This window comes from Syngnathoides biaculeatus, chromosome 15 (genome assembly GCF_019802595.1).
Source record: "Syngnathoides biaculeatus isolate LvHL_M chromosome 15, ASM1980259v1, whole genome shotgun sequence".
NCBI lineage: Eukaryota > Metazoa > Chordata > Actinopteri > Syngnathiformes > Syngnathidae > Syngnathoides > Syngnathoides biaculeatus.
Genome location: NC_084654.1, coordinates 9,604,398 through 9,623,699, shown reverse-complemented (window position 1 = coordinate 9,623,699; position 19,302 = coordinate 9,604,398). Strand labels below are relative to the sequence as shown.

Genomic DNA, 19,302 nt, shown 5'->3' with positions numbered 1-19,302 from the left:
AAATGTCTCCTGCTCATCTTTACATCTGTATGTTGGTTGTTCCCAAGCATTTTCAGTTCTGTGCATCTGTCTTGTTCTCCTTTAAATGTCTCTTGCTTTGTTCTCTTTTAGACTCGCTGAGTCTCGCACTAACCCCCAGGTCCTGGACATTGGGGTAAACCCTCAGGATTTCACCACTGATGAGTGCCTGTCCCCAGGCAAATGGGACCAGGAAGACACAGACTTCCCAGCACAAAAAGACTCTCCAGGGTTCTAATTGACAGCCTCTGCCACGATCGAGACTGACAGGGAGAAAGACAAACACAGCTCAGGGGTTGCCGCAGCCCACTGACTTCCCCTGATGGTTCACATTGGCGGCTCTCAGGTGCTTCTGCATCGACTCAACCAGGGAAGGTTGACACAAGCAGGGATTGCACTGAACAGGCCAAAGCAATATGAAACCAATTTATTTTCAACAAGAACGTGCAGTCATTTGATATTTGTTACATTCAGTGTATTTCTTTTCACATCTGTATGGATTGTGCTCCCCCCCCCCCCCACCTCACACAATGTTTAAGAGTGAGGTTTTATGTGAGGCAAAATAACTAGAACTTCATTTTATCACAGCAGGTCAATGTCTAAAACTGTACTGTTAAGGGTGTAGGTGTTTTAGTTTTACTCAATGGAGCGTGTCACCACAATATTCTGACATGGGGCAAAACTAGTTACTACCTGTGTGCATCAAAGCTTTTGCCTCTTGCTGGGCAATACAAGCTTTAAGGAACTGGATGAATATTGGTCAGTGAGTGTGTGTGTCTGGGTTTTTGTGAGAAAGAAATTGACAATCCTATTTGTTTTTTTTCAAATGCAAAATATTTTTGCACTGCATGTGTCCATGTTTAAAAGCACATCTTTCATGTAAGGGAATTTGATGTCAAAAATGATTTCTGTAACCCATACTAATTTGTACCTTAAATAGGGGGAATAACCTTTTGTTACTTGCATTGTATAAATAACTTTAGCGCTTAAGCTCACTATAAGTCTACCACAGAGACATGTTGGTGCTATGCTGGTCTACATACTATATTTCCAATGAAAAAAAAAAAAAAGCCCTGCTTTATTAATTTGTCCTTTGCAAACCCCTGAAGCCACACTCTCTTAGCAAGAACCATTCACAAAATTGGAGGGAACTTTATTCAACTCTTTCAATGTACAGTGTTGCTATAGTTTTAGAGGGTTCACGCTTCAGTGTTATTTTTGTACATCTTTGTTTCATGTATAAATTTAATTTAAGAGATTTGATGAATTACAATATAGAGTAAATTTGCTCATGTAGATTTGTTACTGATTTTGTTAATTAAAAAGCCAAATTACCTTAACATGGTTTGATGGTGTTTGGGAAAGTTGTAAAATATTTGACAGTTGAGTTTTAACTTCTTGCCATACAGTGTTCAGATATTTTGCTTGCATTGTGTAGTCAATTCTAGAACTTGGCTATAGCAACAACCAGACCATATTTGTCAAGAATAAGCAACATCCCAATTAAGTGAAAATATGTATGAGTACATTTTGTCCTTACTATATTATTCAATGTTAGCATGGTGGAGCCACTGGTTAGAGCATCTGCCTCAGAGTTCTGCCCCCACTTGTGTGGAGTTTGCATGTTCTCTCTGTGCCTGTCTGGGCTTTCTCCAGGCACTCCAGTTTTCTCCCACATCCCAAAAACATGCAATCAATCAACAAACCGTAAATGGCCTGTAGATGTGATTGAGAGAGCAAATGGTTGTTTTTTTTCTATCTGCCCTGCAATTGGCTGTCAACCAATTTGGGGTGTACCGCGCCTCCTGCCCTCAGGTCGGATATGCTCCAGCATTCCCGCAACCTTCGTTAGGCTAGGCGGCTCAGAATATGGATAAATTGTCAATTTTATTTTTCTGGCACCATGATGCAATACCTCATCAGCAAATAAGGGAAGCAAATGCTGGTCATTTATGAGTTTTACTCAGCACTTATATTAATCAAATACAGATGTTACACCCAAAAGGTTATATATATATATATAAAAAAGTGCAACATAAGTACAAAAACATACTTTAAGAAGTACAGTTAGAATTCAAGTAAAATTGAAAATAAGATACTCAAAATGCGATATTGCTCATTGAGCAGAATAATTTTCCCATCAAAATTCAGCAAACATGCATTCAATTTCACATCTAAAATAAAGCATTGTAACCAAGTGTAAACTCTGAAAAAAAGTGCAAGAGACAGTGCAAGCATATAAAACGTCAAATTGAACAGGAACTACAATTACAACAATTGAATGAATAAAATACTTAGGGAAATTGACTTCTTTTGAACACTTTCAGAACATTTTCAAAGCGCTTGTGAGTTCCCAAGTTCTTGGCCTGCCATTCGTGGAGTGACATTTTCAGTTCAGCTTTCCTTATGTGTGCCTTGTAATTTCTGAAAGGAAGTTAAAGGAAAGCTCCGGTCATTCAACAATGAGAATTCTTAATAAGATAGGTCATGTCATATGTACTGTACCTTTAAAAATTTGAGGTTCATCCGATATCATTTAATGGTGTTTTGATAAGATTTTTTATCGGCAATTATGAATTTTCATGGGCAATGCCATTTTGGCGACTCACATGACCTACTTGTGATGTATTCTATGCGTAAACAAAGAAATCATGGCCGATTTGTAGTCTGTCATCACATGCAGTACCACCACCACCATCGGACACGTGAAAATGCCCAACTGTATTGCGAAATTTTGCAATAATTCGGACAGAAATAATCCGAGGAAGGCTTGGTGGCATATTCTGCCCAGTAAGAAAAAGAAACATTTAAGGACCCAGTGGCTAGCGAAGTATGGTCCCCCTGAGCTGTACGACAAACAGGCCAGGGTATGTAGTGAACATTTTGTGCACTGTTACGTGTAAATTTAGGCTAACGTCCCCTTTGCGCAAACCAGTAAAATGCAACAAGGTTGCATTTAAGACAATTTAATCACACATACAACACAAACACAATTAAATGACGAACACAAAATAGAAGTTCAAAGAGTAGTTGAGCCAAAACGGCGAATAGTCACCAACGTTGAATGAATGTTCCCAAACAGGCAAATCTTCTTTCCTGCGAATATTCCAAAATAGCAAATGTTCCAGAAATGTCCAAACTTTCAAAGACAAAAGGCAGAAGGCTGTGTAGTTTGTCCCAACCAGTGGACGATCTTTCTCCTCCTTATATAGGCACTCCTCGGAGCATTCCAGAATTCTGCATGACAAAGGATCCGCGTCATAACAACTGAACTTAAAAGTATGAAAGGAAATCGTATCACAAATATCCGCATCATAGTAACTGGCCTAAACGCACTCCAAAATCGATAGGATGGATGAATGTTGTGTTCCGTGCATTTGCCTCCGAGTAATCAGACGCATCATTCCCGTCCGAAGACCCATCCAAATATTCACCATTATTTACAGCCACAGGTTCAAATCTGTATGGACATATTCCTCTGTTTTTCCTCATCAACCGATACTGTTATTTCTTCATCAGATGAAGATAAATCAGAGAAATCAGTGCTGTGATTGTGTAGGAATTGATCTCTAACCAAGCCTTTGTTTACCCACAGGATATGTCACTTCCTGTTTTTTAAGTCATGTGATCTCGTAAAAATAGTCAAAATGGTGCCGATAGTAAAAAAATGTGATTACTCAGAGAAAAAAACGCATTAGTTATTATTTGCAATTTTTTTACAATAATTTTTCAGATTTTTTCTGATATTTATAATGGATTAACAAGGTAAAGGGCATTTCGTCGAGGTAAGCAATGACCAAAGCTTTCTTTTAAGTTTAAGTGAGTCCTAAAAGCGCCACCGTAGAGGTGTACCTGCACGTGAGGTCTGAGGGGTGTTGCCAAGGTTTTCCAGATGAATCATGCCCCACAAGCCTCATAAGACCCCACAGCTCACTAACAACATCTTTAGAAAAGACATCAATCAGCATTGTTAAGACTACTCGTCGTGACCAGGGTGCACCCTATGTGGAGGCTTGAAGCAAGCAGTGACATTACCTTGAGCAGCACCTGAAGCCTCATTGATGTGTCTGCGAACTAACTGGACGTAGCTCCGTTTCTCTCGCTCCCAATCCTCATCAGTATTTAACACCACGTGCCTGGGAAAAAAAAAATGGAGGAGATCAGTTGTGACCTGGCTGGGACACTGTGTATGTACAATAGTGGCCATTAAACAAAATGTAGCTTGTCTCCTGTTCTGTGCCCCCATTGTTAGAAGCTTGGAATTGTTCACAATGTTCCAATTTTCCCGACAGTCAATTCCAGGCGCTTGATTAGCTAAAACATTGAGCTACCGCAGGTGTGTCCCAATTCTTTTGACTAAATAGTGGCCCCAGATAATAAACATTTCACATACCATGCGTGATTACGTCGGTGTGAGTAGTTCCGGGGAGCCCCGTTTACAGTGTTTAGCCATCTAGATTGTATAGATTACAGTTACTGGTGAGAGGTGATTTTAAATTGACTGGAACGCGGTGGGACTGGATGTCAACCAATCTCATAGTACAACGACAATTCACATTCATATGGAAGTAAATATGTGCCACCAGGATTGAATTAAAAAGGCCACTGAAAATTTCATGTTGGATAATTCACATTGTAATTTCAATGTGATCACATTTCCAATGGCTGTATTTCAGTTTAACTTTTCAATGTTAACAAAATTTGCCATGTAGAAAAATTCAACCTTTAAAATTCAAACGCAATATTTTCCAGTTAAGTTTTCTTAGTATGTGACGTCACGTGACTAAGAAAGCATAATTGGATTGGATTGGTTGCTAGACGGTGAATTTCTGACAGCGAATTGTAGCCAGTTGAATCTCAGGAGACTGAAAATATTGCGTTTGAATTTTAAAGGTTGAATTTTTTCACATGGCGAATTTGTTAACATTGAAAAGTTAAACTGAAATACAGCTATTAGAAATGTGATGGCTTTGAAATAACAATGTGAATTTTACAACCTAAAATTTTCAGTGGCATGTTTGATTCAGGGCAGCACGGTGGATAAACTGGTAAAGCGTTGGCCTTAGTTCTGAGTACCCGGGTTCAATACCGGCCCCGTCTGTGTGGAGTTTCCATGTTCTCCCCGTGCCTGCCTGGGTTTCCTCCAGGCATTCTGGTTTCCTCCCACATCCCAAAAACATGCAACATTAATTGGAGATTCTAAATTGCCCCAAGGTGTGCGGCTGTTTGTCTATATGTGCCCTGCGATTGGGTAGCAACCAGTTCAGTGTGTACTCTCCTCCCCTCCTGCCTGTTAACAGCTGGGATAGGCTCCAGCACTAATCGCGACCCTCGTGAGGATAAGCGGCAAAGAAAATGGATGGATGGATGTTTAATTCAAATCCCAGTGGTACATATTAACTTCCAAACATTCACACCTATGGACAAGTGTTTGAATTTCAACATGGGAGTATTATGAAAATCCTGCCATTATAGATGCAGTTTATGACACTCAGAAAAGTATTCACGTTAAATTTGGGCTGTGACTTCTCCCCACCCATTTTCTGACTTTGTTAATGGTCCAAGTGTGTCATTTTCTGATCCTATTAAGGGTCATGGGGAGCTTGCGGGGGAGGAAAAAAACCATCTCTCCCTAAATCCATCCATCCACATTCATTGTCCTCGGCGCTGATCCTCACAAGGGTCGCAAGAGTGCTGGGGCCTATCCCGGCAATCATTGGGCAGTTGGTGGGGTACATCCTGAGCTGGTTGCCAGCCAATTGCAGGGCACAGAGACAAACAACAGATCCATTCCCAATCACACCTAAGGACAATTTAGTCTCTCCAAGTAATGCATGTTGTTGGGATGTGGGATGAAACCGAGTGCCCGTAGGTAACCCAAACAGGCACAGGGGGAACATCCAAACCCCACACAGGTCGGGCTGGGATTTGAAATCTGGTCCTCAGAACTGTGATTCCCTGATGTCCATTATTTGAATCACCTTATTGGATTGTACAATATACCGAATACAGTGGTCAGTGAATGAGTATATTAACCTTCTCTGGACCAAATAAAATTTTGCAGAGAGAAAAATCTGATACTTTCTGAATGTTGATACTCTGGACTTAAAATTTTCGATCATATTAAACTTGTTGCAAATTTACAACCCCTTTACAACCCAGAAGGATTATAAACAACCTCCAAATTACTGTGGTGATCTGTAAGATGCTAGAGTGCTAACCTCCTGGAATGGTCTTTACTGGTACTAGGTGATGAAGTGGAGAACTGCTTCTGGAGGAGATATTTTGCATGAGGTGCAGTTTAAAAAAAATAATGCAGCATCACATGACAAAACTGTAAGAGTGTACGCAACTGCTTACCTGAATCTTCAAACTGCTGTCCGAGCTGATGTCATCCAAGATGTAACAATTAGGGAGAGGTTTTGTCTCATTTGGCTGGACTTCCTCTCCATGTTGGTTGCCACCACTACTCTCCTCTCCGTACACTGACGATTCTAAAATGGGGAAGCCGATGTTCCACGCCTCCTCCACATCACCCACGAAAGATTCTACAGGGGAGTCCAATGACAACAGGCCCACAGCAGGGTCTGGTTTTCTAATTGAGTGAGAAACTTTGGAAGGAGGATGGATCGTGGACTCGACCCTTTTTAGAATTGGACTACATGCAGGTGGGGACTGGATCGAGTGTGTGAGGGTCATGGATGAATAACCCTTATCCACATCATCTTTTACATTAGGATCAGCACCCTTATGGCGATCAGAGGAATTCAGGCACAAGACCTCATCAACATCAGAGTCAACAATAGGCTGATGATGAAAGACCTCATACTCCAACAAATATGAATTAGTCCCTGTGAGACTGCATGCTTCTGGGGCAGACTTCCATGCCACATGTTCCAAGCTCACAGAATCACTGGTTTTGACTTTTATTGGCAGCGTTTTAGCAAACAGTGAGGGCGGAGAGGGGACTAAACGGGATTGTTGTCCCTCTGGAGGACTACAGAAGGAAAGAAAACAGCCTTCATCTGGCGTTGACACCTCTGAAATGAACGGTTTCTTTGCTGGCATCTCATCATGGCTTTCCTGATTCGAATCATCTAATTTGCGCTTGGTTGCACTATTGATAAAAATGGATTGAAAATGGATAAAACGTTCCGGAAACTTGGGCTGGCTCCCTTCAGCAATTGCAATTCTTGCATATGCTGACAAAGGTTTGAAGTCTCTCAAAGAGGTGCGCTTGGACTGCATTTTCGACCCTAAATCTGTTAAATCACAATAAAGGAAAATATGTGAAATTTCTATTTCAACCAGTACAATCAATAAACCAGCCTGGGAGGTGTGTACAGTATATACTTCAGACAATGGTTCCAAACCACTGTGAGACGTCATTGGGAGTGCTGTTAGAAATTATTCGCTCAACTGACACACAATGGATTACTAATATACAGGATGTAAAATCTGCTTGGTGCTGTGAAGTGAGTTTCCCTTGTGTGTAAAATATGCTCCCCGGGTCAATCAAGGTTTGGAAACAACACGATATTTGTTGACACGTTCACATAAAACTGCATAACATTTACTCCATCTTCTTGGCACATGTCCAAGATGTAATAGATTAACTTAATTTTTACAAAAAAATGTTATAGACATTAAGATTTACTAACTAAACTACTGAACCTATGACCAATTTTAGGTCCAATATTTATAAATTAAAAATATACAAGTCTTCACTAACAGGAAAAAAAGCTAAAAGTTACAGGAACACACTTAGTATTTATATTAATGAAGTTAATAAGGCCAACAATCTCCTTATTTAAACCTACGTTTTGGTTTTCGTTACTCCTGGCGACGGCGAAGCTGACGTTCCAAACGAGACGGGAGTTTGTTTTGAAATTTGAATTTTGAACTCGAGTGCCTCGCGCGCTTTTTTGAGACTAACTAGCAGCCAACGGCGAAGTTAGCTCGAAGCTAATTTATATAAACAATCAGCTCGCAATGACAACCGCAAGTGGCGAGTTCAACTTACACGATGTCGACACTCCACAAGCTTGTCGCAGCATTCCAACGAAGAGGATTCTTCGATCCTGTTTGGAACACGAGTTGATTCAACTGGCAGGTAGCCCACCCACACGAACACGTTTAGATGTGGGGGCGCTGTTCAAATGCTTTGTTTCAAGCCAAATTTTATTTCCGTTTTTAATATTCCTCATTAAGTAACAGGGGAAAAAAAGAGAGAGGACGCAGAGAAAAAATAAAGAAGGAAAGACAGGACTGGAGAAATAAAAAAAAAAACAAAGCATGATCTGCATAGTGCAATAACATTGGAGTTGAGTTTTATACGGGACAGTGATGCTAAATTATGTGACGGAAGAGTGGGACAATGTAGAAAAGAACAAGTGCAGGGCTATGTAAAGAGAGATTTATTCAGACTTACTTCCCTCTTATTGCACACTGCTTCAAATGACCAAAAAACCCCCACTGGATACTACGGAAGCGTATTGCTGTCACGCACGCACACGCACACTCACACACGCACACTCCCACGCACACGCACAGGCACACTCACGCACACGCACACACAATATATATTTTTTCGAGCCGAAAAATAGAAAAAAATTAGCCCGAAAAACATTAATTTTTGTGTGTGTGTGACAGCAATACGCCTCTGTAGGATACAGTTTTTCCTCTGACTTAATTCTGACAGGATAACCAAAACTAAATACGACAACTGGGTGACTAAATAGAATGCTGGATTAAAAAATGTGACAAGTCTATTTTGGCAAAGTAGAAAGTACTTTCATATCTGTTTTCAACTGCAGGGATTAAAAGTCAACAGGAAAATAAATACTCAAGCAGAAAATACAAAGATATCTGTTTTCAACTGGAAGAGGCAAAAGGAAAGTCACCAGAAAAATAGATGCTCAAGTAAAATGCAGATACTGGAAAAATCAAAAGTGCAGTGCTTCCTACAGTTCAGGAAACATTTTGGTTTTCACAGGTCAGTAGACTTAGAGCTCTTTTGTGATCTAGCGTAACTTTGTCCTAATTTATTGTGCAAGTTTAATAAAGGCACAACTGTACTTGCTCATCAAATTCTTTTGTGGGAACAAGAACAGAAATTGAAAGTCTACCCCTGTCACCCAACACCTCTGACCTCACAAATGGGCTACTGCATGAAGTATGCATCCATTATTTAATAGCTGAGAGTGTGTACCCCCAACTCTATATTTCTTTTCAACTTCCTTTCTGTTTATCCGTTTACAGCAGTTTATGACATAAACAAAAAAAATGAATAAATAAAATAGGTCCTGGTCAGCAAGGCACGGTAGTGGTTAGCAACACGTCTGCCACAGTTATGAAGTTTCGGATTTTGAATCTTGGGTTTAGCCTTCAAAGTGTCAAGGTTGTATGATTGTTCTTCTTGTGTATGTGTGCATTTTCTCAGCATGCAACAGCTTCCTCTCTCATTCTGCAAAGATGCATCTTCGGCGATTGAAGACTAGTCAGAAATGCCCATTGTGAATGTGAGTGTTAACGGTTGTTGTCTGCGATCAGCTGGTGAGATTTGGAGGCTATAGCCTGACATAAAGTCAAATCTGGTGAAGGCTCCAGCTAATCTGAGACCCAAATGATGACAAGTTGTATAAGAAGTGGGTAGATGGATGGAAATTAAGGTCTTGTGGCATCTTCAAGACTTGAGCATGAACTCATCTGGATTCAGGAAAGTATGACAAATAAATAGAATAATACTAGCTATAATCAGGCAGGAGGTGGGGTATGCCCTGAACTGGTTGCCAGCCAGTATATAAAATAGCCAGTCGCAATGTAAATAGAAACAATTCCCACTCACAATCATACTTAAGGCCAATTTAGAATCCCCAGTTAAAGCATATTTGGGGCCAGGATTTGAACCCCTCAGAACTGTGAGACAGATGCTCTAACCAACTCATAACCAGTGGATTTTTAGGCTTCTAATAACAGCAACATAATTGTGACCAAATGAATCTGGCAACAGACACTGAAAATACTGATTGTTGTCATCTTTTCATCAAATATATTCAGTGTCATTCTATCTCAGAGCACATCTCATTTTGCTCTTTCACCAGCATCACCCTTTGACCAAGGATAGCAGGCCTGCTATACGAGGTTTACATACAGTATTGTCAGATCATTGTATGCATTGTAGTAAATGTTAATATCTGTAGGGGGAGCTGTAAGACCACATTAGATCATAAATTCTTGTAGCCCTTCTTTCAGGTCCTATCTGTAAGACATTTTTCAATGCATCCATCCATCCATCCATCCATCCATCCATCCATCCATCCATCCATCCATCCATCCATCATCCATCCATCCATCCATTTTCTACCCGCTTATCCTCATCCTCACAAGGTCACGGGTGTGCTGGACCCTACCCTAGCTATCATCAGGCAGTAGGTGGGGTACACCCTGAACTGGTTGCCAATATATAAAATTCTATCTATCTATCTATCTATCTATCTATCTATCTATCTATCTATCTATCTATCTATCTATCTATCTATCTATCTATCTATCTATCTATCTATCTATCTATCTATCTATCTATCTATCTATCTATCTATCTATCTATCTATCTATCTATCTATCTATCTATCTATCTCTATCTATCTATCTATCTATCTATCTATCTATCTATCTATCTATCTATCTATCTATCTATATCTATCTATCTATCTATCTATCTATCTATCTATACAAGCACACATACATATATACAAGTTTCTGGCATTTCATTTTTCATCTCACTGTCAGAAGTCAGAAAAGACTTAACCCTTCTTTTTTAAGTTAGTCAGAATCACCAGAATTATTCATTTTTTTTAAATGCCACAATCATGAAAGAGAGAATTTCTTGAAAAATTTTACATTATTTTCTTAGAGATTTAGCTCTTTTGTTGTTTGAAGATCCGTCTCACGCCCTGCTCGTGGATGGTCAACACAGAAGTCAGAGGTGTTGAAGTAGCAGCATGGTGGGTGTGGGGTGTGAAGGTGTTCAAATGTGCAGTAAATGCTGTTCAGGTTGCTGGCTGCCCTCCTATTGTTCTTCACTTGGAGAGAACATCTCTTGTAAATGTAATGCATGCCAGACATGCCACGCACAGACTTGTTTTGGGGCAGTTTCACCCATTCTTCTCTGTAGATCTTCTCAAGGTCAGCCAGATTTTGGTCCTTCCAAGAGACGTTCAGTTGGATTCAAGTCCAAGTCAGGTCCTCTGGCTGGGCTACTCAGCACATTCACAGGATGCTCTTGAAGCCACTCCTTTGTTATCTTGGTTGTGTGCTTTAGGTCATTGTTGTGTTCGAAGGTGAAGCAATGTCCTAGATTGAGTTCCATAGCATTCTGGAAGAAGCTCTCTTGAAGAATTTCTCTATATTTGGCAGCTGTTGTCTTACCTTCCATGAGGACTAATTGTGCAGAAGAACATCCCCACACCATGATGCCGCCACCATCATGCTTCACAATAGGGATCATGTGAGCCAAATGATGAGCAGTGTCAGATATGATTCTTGCAATTCAGAATAATCAAGCCCTCTGTGTTTTTCAGGACCTTCAGTGCAGCTGAAATTATTTTGTATCCTTACCCAGATTTTTGCGTTGATCCAATCCGGTCATGGAGCTCTCCAGACAATTCCTTCGACTGCATTGCTTGGTTTCACTTCAGATATGCAGTGCGAACTATGAGATCTTAAAGAGAAAGGTATGTACCATTCCAAATTATGTTCAATCAAATGAATTGACCGCAGACGGACTCCATTCAAGTTATAGAAGCCCCTCAAGGATGATCAGTGGAAATCAGATGCTTCTGTTTGAGTCTCATAGCAAAGGATGTGAATACTGTTGTATATATTATGTTTGAATGTTTACATCTATTATAGATTTACAAAAATATAAAATATATTTAAAATATAGTATTTTACGTAGATTTCTTTTAAGAAAACTGCTCAAATAAGATTTAGAATTAGTCTATAACATAGTAAAATATGAAAAATGAGAAGGGGTGTGAATACTTCTTGGTGGCACTATGTACTGTATACAGTATATAAAACAGCATGGTAAGCTTGTGGTTGGCACGGCTGCCTCACACAGTGAGAGGGTCCGAGCTCGAACGTATTCTGTGCTACACCCCCACCGACATTTTATAAGAATGCTAACTTAGTCTTTCTTTGACACCATGTCAGTTCATTTGAAGAGAGAATACTAAAGAATATCATAACTTGCTATTATTGATTGTCAAGCAATAATGGGACATCCATCGCTGGTTTCCTTGCATTTTGAATTAATCACTCAGCAAAGCAAGAACGTGCATCCCACAAAATAAAGTAAAACAAGAACATACAGCCAAAAGATGGCATATTTCCTTGACTACCGTAACCTGTCACTTCAAAGTTGACAATCCATCCATCCTGGAAAATCTCTGTTAATGTCTCCACAAGGGGACACAAACTTCCCATTACAATTCTGAAGACCCAATAAAAAACATTTCATATCAGGTGGCCTTTTTTTCCCACGGGAAATGCCATCCTCCGCGCCGACGCACATTGCACATATGACAAACCTCTAATAGTCTCATAGTTCTGAAGTTCTGAGTTTCAATCTTCTCCTGTGTACGTTGTACGTTGCATGTTCTCTGTGTTCTTGCATGGATTTTCTCTAGGAACTCTTGTTTCCTTCCACAGTTAAAAAAACATGCACGTTAGAGACTAAACTGTCCTGAGGTGTGAATGTGAGTGTGAATGGTTGTTTGTCTACAGCATAGGCCCGCGGTGTAATTATATTTGGCCCGCGAGGCAATTTCAAATTAATATTAGAGCTGGCCCGCCAGTATTACAAGTATCACACACTTGTTTGGTTCCATATTAAAAGGTTCATTTGTTCAACCTTGGCCAGCGGCTTTATTCAATTTAAAATTTTGGCCCACTGTGAATTTGAGTTTGACACCCCTGGTCTACAGTATATATGCTCTGATTTGCTGACAAGCAGCCCAGGGTATACCTACCCTGCGTCTTACCCCAAGTCAGCTGTGAAAGGGTCACCCACTCACCCGTGACCTGAAAGAGGACTCGCACTATAGAAAATGGTTCAAGGAATATGCCTTGACCCTAAATGCTTGGAATTTCTTGGCGAATAAATATAGGATTATTGAGACCCAAAAAATACTTCCGGGACAACACGTCTGGCCAGTACTTGTTGACATTTTTATTATTTATCAGATTCTGTTGCTCTGAGAAGTCTGACAGTTCATGCAAAGTGTATCGCAAGGTTTAAATTGATTATTGAGTAAATCTTCTTTGATTCATTTTTCACTCATCCACCTTTTGTCTTGCAACCCTGGCACCAGAACTGTTCCCTTACAAACATAAAGATTTAGACAACATCAAATTAAATTCTACATTCTACCACCACTTTGGTCCGCATTAAAGAGGTGAGACAACTATTTTGGAGAAAATATTTGATACTTTTTATTTGAAGCAAACACAAGTAAGCACACACCATATACTTCGTAACTGAAGTTGTGGAACCTTGTGCATAATAGTTAATTAAACCATGCTAGCCCTCATTAAGCAACAACTGCTCTACACTTTATACAATCAATATAAAATGTTGGGATTAATAAATCAGTTTTCTTTGAACCAGCTTTCTTTGTCCACAATCTCTGTTCACAACTGAAACAGGCTGATTTGGTTCAATGGTGACTTTGTTGCGGAATACATTTTCAAATCTATACAATACAATAAACGTGTAGCGCAAGAAGCACGAAAGACCAATTGTAGGCTGGCTGCATTTAAAGTAAAGTCCCCAAAATCTCAAGAAGAGGTTTCACCAGAGTTTGAATTAGTTCTTGAATGGACAAAATTATTGATTCTGTTTGAGGAAAATATCGTGTCTATTTGGAAGCTACTCAAGCCAAATACATCAATATTAGCTGAAAGTGAATATAAATAGTGATTTGTGATCTTTAACAGGCTCAAAGAGGAAATATTTATGCTTCACAACAACAAATGTGGGGAACCTCTTTACGCACATTATTCATGAGCCCACCATGGAAAACCAATATTGTAGCACTAATTTTCTACAGTTCAAATTATTTTGTTCATACAAATTGAGAACTATTTGTTTTAGACACTTTCAAAATGATTTACATCCTCAATCCTTGGCCTTAATTTTGAATTATCTTGTTGGTCTTACCAATATTTTTGAGCACATTGTCTTTTTTCCCCTAATTCTCTAACAGTGATTTCTAGTGTACAAGCTGTCTTGAAGATTCAGTCTCATTTAAATTGATTATACTGAGCTGAAAATCTAAAACAACCTATTACCATTAGATGCTAATGTAACAATATTTATTAGGTAGGAAAGGAAATACATCCCAACATAACAACAGTGAGTACATTTGGTACACAAAATGGCTGCTGTTTATACCTGAATGGATTCTTATTAATTGCAATAGGGAAAAAATGATTCAGTCTTCCGCCACAAAGGTAAAGAACGCCAATACTTCTGCAAGTGTAGGAAGAACACCGTTTTAAGGACATGTTGCCTTCAACTGGAGCTCCTGTGTTGGCCTGTACAGAAAATAAGTTACCGCTTGTCAGATTCCTGTGCTTTGCTTCCAATAAACAATAGAAGAAGCTGGACTGATAAAAGGCTGTCACTGCTGTAGTCATCCATCGAGTCTAATGTGGGTCTGCTCAAGTGTAACCATCAGACTATTTTGCCTCTTCCTTCTTCCACTGCAGTATAAAAAAACATGGCGTTTGCTGCTCAGGTAAATGACTGTAATAGTGCAGAATCCTGCAAACAATTTACAGTAATGGCCAACATCAAACAGGAGACGTCTTAGTTTTGTAATGAAATGGAAAAAGTAAGTAAGTTTCTTCAAATATAAAACATATGCTAACAATAAGGGTAAAAAAAAAAGTGTTATTCTTGCATCCACAATTGTTTTTGTCTCTAAACACAATGTAATTGCTTAAAAATTAAGATGAGTTCCGAGTTTCTGAATAACTTCTTAAACTCTTATATCTGGGCAAGTTTAAAAATGTTTTTTTTACCTCAACAAAAGAGCATTTCTTTTAACATTAATAGCTAAATGACAAAATATATAATATAAGCACAAAGGGTAATAAGTGCTACAAAACGAGTATTAATAAACCTACATGAACAAACAGTAAATAACACAAAAGATGACCAGGAGAACCACCGTGTAATGTTAAAAATGCACAGTACTTTGCAAAGGTCTTCGCCCACCTGTAGCTTCCATTTCAAGTTAAGAAGCAAATTTCACATAATAAAACATTAAGTGGTCGGACTGACACAGATTTTATGAATTGTATGAACAAGGGAGCTGCCAGGGATCTGGTGCCCCTACATACAGTACAAACTAGGGTGGTCCATTCCATTTGGGTACATTTTCTTTTCTACAACAATTGCAGCATTACAAAATCAGCAAAGGTAATCCTGGCCTTTAAAACTTTTGCACAGTACTGTAGTTTGTGACATTGTCATAACTCGTTTCTGGCTCCAACAATATTCAATTTATTTACACATTAAATATTATAGGGATTACTCAATGTGAACATTCACCTGCATTTTTCTGTTTAATGTATATACACACTACAAAATCTGAGAAGTACAACTACAGGTACAGTATATGCGATATTTGATTAATATAAGATAGAGCGCTATCTACCTCACCAAATAAATAAAATGTCATTTTTAACATACTGTAGAATTTTGGGGTTGCGACCGGGCCTTTAGTACGCCACGGAATTGGCAAGTTAAAAACTTTTTTTTGGTCTACATTATAAATTATCATTTGAAATCCTGCATCATAAAAACAAAACTTCGATTATAAGTAACCTTTTGCAAACTATCTTGACTATTGAGTAAGAGGACACTTGTGACACTCAGAAGTTGGCTAATCAAGAGAACAATTTTTTGGGGGGTTGAATAAACGTCTTATACGTACTGGTCTAATTAAATGATAAGAATTTTCAACTATTCCACCTGCCCAGAAACTGAACTGAAAGAAGCACAACATCATACAGTAGGTCCCCAAAGACACTGCTAAATACTGCAATTGTAGTTTCTTTTCAACTTATTTTAAGAACATTCAGTATTTGTATGCATTGTCACCTTATATGGATAAATACCCAATTTTGAATTGAAAATAGTCATGTAAAGCCCTTTATGCCTTGATGAAATCTGGTCATCACACAAGTCTTGACGTTGAATGCATGAAATGCTGTTTTCGAATGTTATTATTACACGCAAGCAAACATCTGTGGCTCGTCGTACTCCTTTACCACAATGTGGATGTGTCTCAACATTGCATGCCTGGAGGTTACATTCGTGTGTTTTTTTTTTCTTCCCTACAGAATGTGACCTCATTGCACATGAAGTCCTTGCCTCCATATGCCGGGGCTTAGAGTTGTTATTGCTTAAGGAATCTCCTCTAATGTCTCTACAAAGGCCACTTCTCTGTAGATGTATCCAAACGTCTTTTACAATTCATTATTTAGATGAGGCACACTGGGTCCAGTCCACTTTTTTTTTTTTTTTTTTTTTTACCCAGAACGCTGATATTTCCATCCCCCCTCAACGATAAATAAAGAGTTCCTTCGGGATGTCGGAATGTAAAGAATCAGAATCTATTAAAAACATGAATGAGAAAAGATGTCAACATGGAAATGTGGCCAAACGTGACGCCAAACTTCGGCAGTGAGCGATCCCACGGAAGCTGCAGTGGCATCATCACAGCTCCTTTTTACAAATTGCTCCTAACTCAGCCAGGTGCTGTCTGGATACCCTGAGGGGGGAAACAAACTCTCTGGACACAGTATATTCTTTACAGGATGGCAGAACCTTAATGATGTGCAAAAAGTACCAGAACAATAGGAATGTACTAGCAGTACGTTGTATTACAAAACAATGCTTGATTGATAAATAATTCACCCCCACTCAAAGAAAGTGGGATTTGAGAATGTGAGGACAAAACAACACCTGGATGATGATGATGATGATGATGGGATTATATCACACCACAAAGGAATATTTAGACAGTGTGAAGTACCCACAATTGTGTTGTCAAATAACAAGCCCACACAAAGACAGAAGAAAGCGGAGAGTAGATGAAAAAGTCTCCGACTCTGCTTATCGACTTTGGTCCTTGGGGTTGCTTTATCAGCAGTTTGTCCACTGCCAGGATCATTTGACCCAAATCTCTACCTCCCCCATTGGTACGTTGGTTGTTAAGCACGGCAGATCCGCTGAAGCCTCCCTAAAGTCGCTCCACTGTGGGATGTCTTCTCAGGCTGGCCAAGTTATTCCTGAATCCCTTGGAGTCCCGCAAGCTTTGGTTCATTGGCAGGCCCGCGGCAAAGGAGACGTAAGCAAAACATTCTGACAAACAGATTTGCTTAAAAGGGCCCACTTTTTGTGAGAACACCAAGTCTTTAGCATACAGAGAAGACAGTCACACTTCAATTATGTTGACAGATGGCATCCTATTGTTGTTTCTGGAGAACTGTGGGAGTAGAGAAGATGAAATGATTGAAGATCCTGGCGGGCTTTCAGGAATAAAACGAGCATGGGGTGTGGGGGCCTCTGTGCTGAATTTACAGCATGGTCAAGGCTGTTTGTTTTGCTTCATTTGCCTTTTCTCTTATGAATACATTGGTGAAAGGACTAAAACACTGGTGTTTGCAATGATTACAAGACGCCGAGCGTGTTTGCTTCTTGGTGCTGAATGGTGCGGTCATGCACAAATGGGACCCCATTGAAGCGATATTTCAATTTTTGATGTTCAGATGACACTGTGGGTGTTTGTCAATGTCAAGTATGTTTTCCGCTACGATTTACTTGGTCCTCGAAAGGATGTTTGATTCCTTCTTAGCGTTGGAGAACAGAAACGGGTAAATGACTGTTCCGGAATATAGAATTGAAAACCTTTAATGCAACTATTTAAAATAATGTAGAAGTGAGCCAAAAATCATAATCTTATCTTTACTTAATAGAACACAAACAGGAACAATACCATTTCCTAGACCAAGCTCAAAGCATGAAGATCAGAGATATTGAAGGTTGATGTATGTATATATAAGGATATACAAGTACATACAGTGAAGAAAATAAGTATTTGAACAACCTGCTATATTGCAAGTTCTCCCACTTAGAAATCATGGAGGGGTCTGAAATTTTCATCGTGCATGTCCACTTTGAAGGATATAATTCAAAACTGAAAAATAAAGAAATCACAATGTATGATTTCTTAACGATTGATTTGTGTGATACAGCTGCAAATAAGTATTTTAACACCTGTCTATCAGCTAGAATTCTGACCCTCAAAGACCTGTTAGTCTGCCTTTAAAAGCATCATGCTTTGGGGGTGTTTTTCTGCACGTGGGACAGGACGACAGCACTGTATTAAGGAGAGGATGACCGCAGACATGTATTGTAAGATTTTGGGGAACATCCTCTTTTCTTCAGTCAGAGCATTGAAGATGGGTCGTGGCTGGATCTTTCAACATGACAATGACCCAAAGCACACAGCCAGGAAAACCAATGAGTGGCTCCGTAAGAAGCACATCAAGGTTCTGGCATGGCCTAGCCAGTCTCCAGACGTAAACCCAATAGAAAATCTTTGAAGGGAGCTGAAACTCCATGCTTCTCAGCGACAGCACCAGAGAAGATTTGTGTGGAGGAGTGGGGCAAAATCCCTCCTGCAGTGTGTGCAAACCTGGTGAACAACTACAGGAAAAGTTTGACCTCTGTAATTGCAAACAAAGGCGACTGTACCAAATATTAACAATGGTTTTCTCAGGTGTTCAAATCATTATTTGCAGCTGTATCACACAAATAAATCGTAAAAAAATCATACATTGTGATTTCTGGATTTTTCTTTTTAGATTATCTCTCTCATAGTGGACATGTACCTATGATGAAAAATTTCAGACCCCTCCACAATTTCTAAGTGGGAGAACTAGCGAAATAGCAGGGTGTTCAAATACTCATTTTCTTCACTGTATATATAAATGTTTTAATTTTATTTATGTATTTTACTTTGATTGGTCCATGAAGAGTTTGTATGTGTTCCTGTCTTGTGATGTCGGATTGGTGAATTTAAGTCATTAAACACTTGTGATTAGATAAAAAGATCATGCACATACTAATTGATAAATAAAAGTAGTGAGTGCTATTTTGAGTACTGTAATGGAGTAAAAGTATCAATTCTTTATTAGACACAC

The 19,302-nt window shown here is 39.2% G+C and overlaps 3 protein-coding genes across 16 annotated transcripts in view; 1 reads left to right on the top strand and 2 right to left on the bottom strand.

The window, feature by feature from the left end:
* The window catches only part of ldlrap1b (low density lipoprotein receptor adaptor protein 1b), a 41,851-nt gene extending 40,879 nt beyond the window's left edge, over window positions 1-972 (top strand). For both annotated transcript variants that reach the window (XM_061843697.1, XM_061843696.1), the window contains one exon: window positions 112-972. In XM_061843697.1, the coding sequence (XP_061699681.1) occupies window positions 112-158 (47 nt within the window). In that variant the 3' untranslated portion in view covers window positions 159-972. The remainder of the gene's footprint in view (window positions 1-111) is intronic.
* On the bottom strand, window positions 515-8,561 carry LOC133513180 (S100P-binding protein-like). 13 transcript variants are annotated; one of them, XM_061843687.1, is made up of 8 exons: window positions 8,450-8,561; window positions 8,042-8,099; window positions 6,379-7,280; window positions 6,240-6,289; window positions 4,054-4,154; window positions 3,871-3,961; window positions 3,078-3,255; window positions 515-2,442 (listed from the first exon to the last, which is right to left on the bottom strand). In XM_061843687.1, the coding sequence occupies exons 2-8, from the start codon at window positions 8,073-8,075 to the stop codon at window positions 2,413-2,415; spliced, it is 1,386 nt and encodes a 461-aa protein (XP_061699671.1). In that variant the 5' UTR covers window positions 8,076-8,099; window positions 8,450-8,561; the 3' UTR covers window positions 515-2,412. The 13 variants fall into 13 exon arrangements, 9 of the variants coding, with proteins under 9 accessions (XP_061699671.1, XP_061699676.1, XP_061699679.1 ...); XM_061843692.1 differs by lacking the exon at window positions 8,450-8,561 and having other exon boundaries at window positions 3,078-3,114; window positions 3,201-3,255; window positions 8,042-8,407; XM_061843693.1 differs by lacking the exon at window positions 8,450-8,561 and having other exon boundaries at window positions 2,308-2,442; window positions 3,074-3,114; window positions 3,201-3,255; window positions 8,042-8,407.
* An 8,837-nt stretch (window positions 8,562-17,398) lies between these two features.
* fndc5a (fibronectin type III domain containing 5a) overlaps window positions 17,399-19,302 on the bottom strand; it is a 33,995-nt gene continuing 32,091 nt past the window's right edge. The window contains exon 7 of the mRNA XM_061844355.1: window positions 17,399-17,582. Coding sequence (XP_061700339.1) covers window positions 17,532-17,582 — 51 coding nt within the window. The 3' untranslated portion in view covers window positions 17,399-17,531. The remainder of the gene's footprint in view (window positions 17,583-19,302) is intronic.

Excerpts from the sequence above, each read along its gene's own strand:
- LOC133513180 (XM_061843687.1), bottom strand. The coding sequence starts at position 8,075 with ATGCTGCGACAAGCTTGTGGAGTGTCGACATCGT. Across the intron at positions 3,962-4,053 it reads GGCTTCAGGTGCTGCTCAAG|ATGTTGTTAGTGAGCTGTGG; the intron begins GTAATGTCACTG and ends TCTTTTCTAAAG. Across the intron at positions 3,256-3,870 it reads CCCTCAGACCTCACGTGCAG|AATTCTGGAATGCTCCGAGG; the intron begins GTACACCTCTAC and ends TTTGTCATGCAG.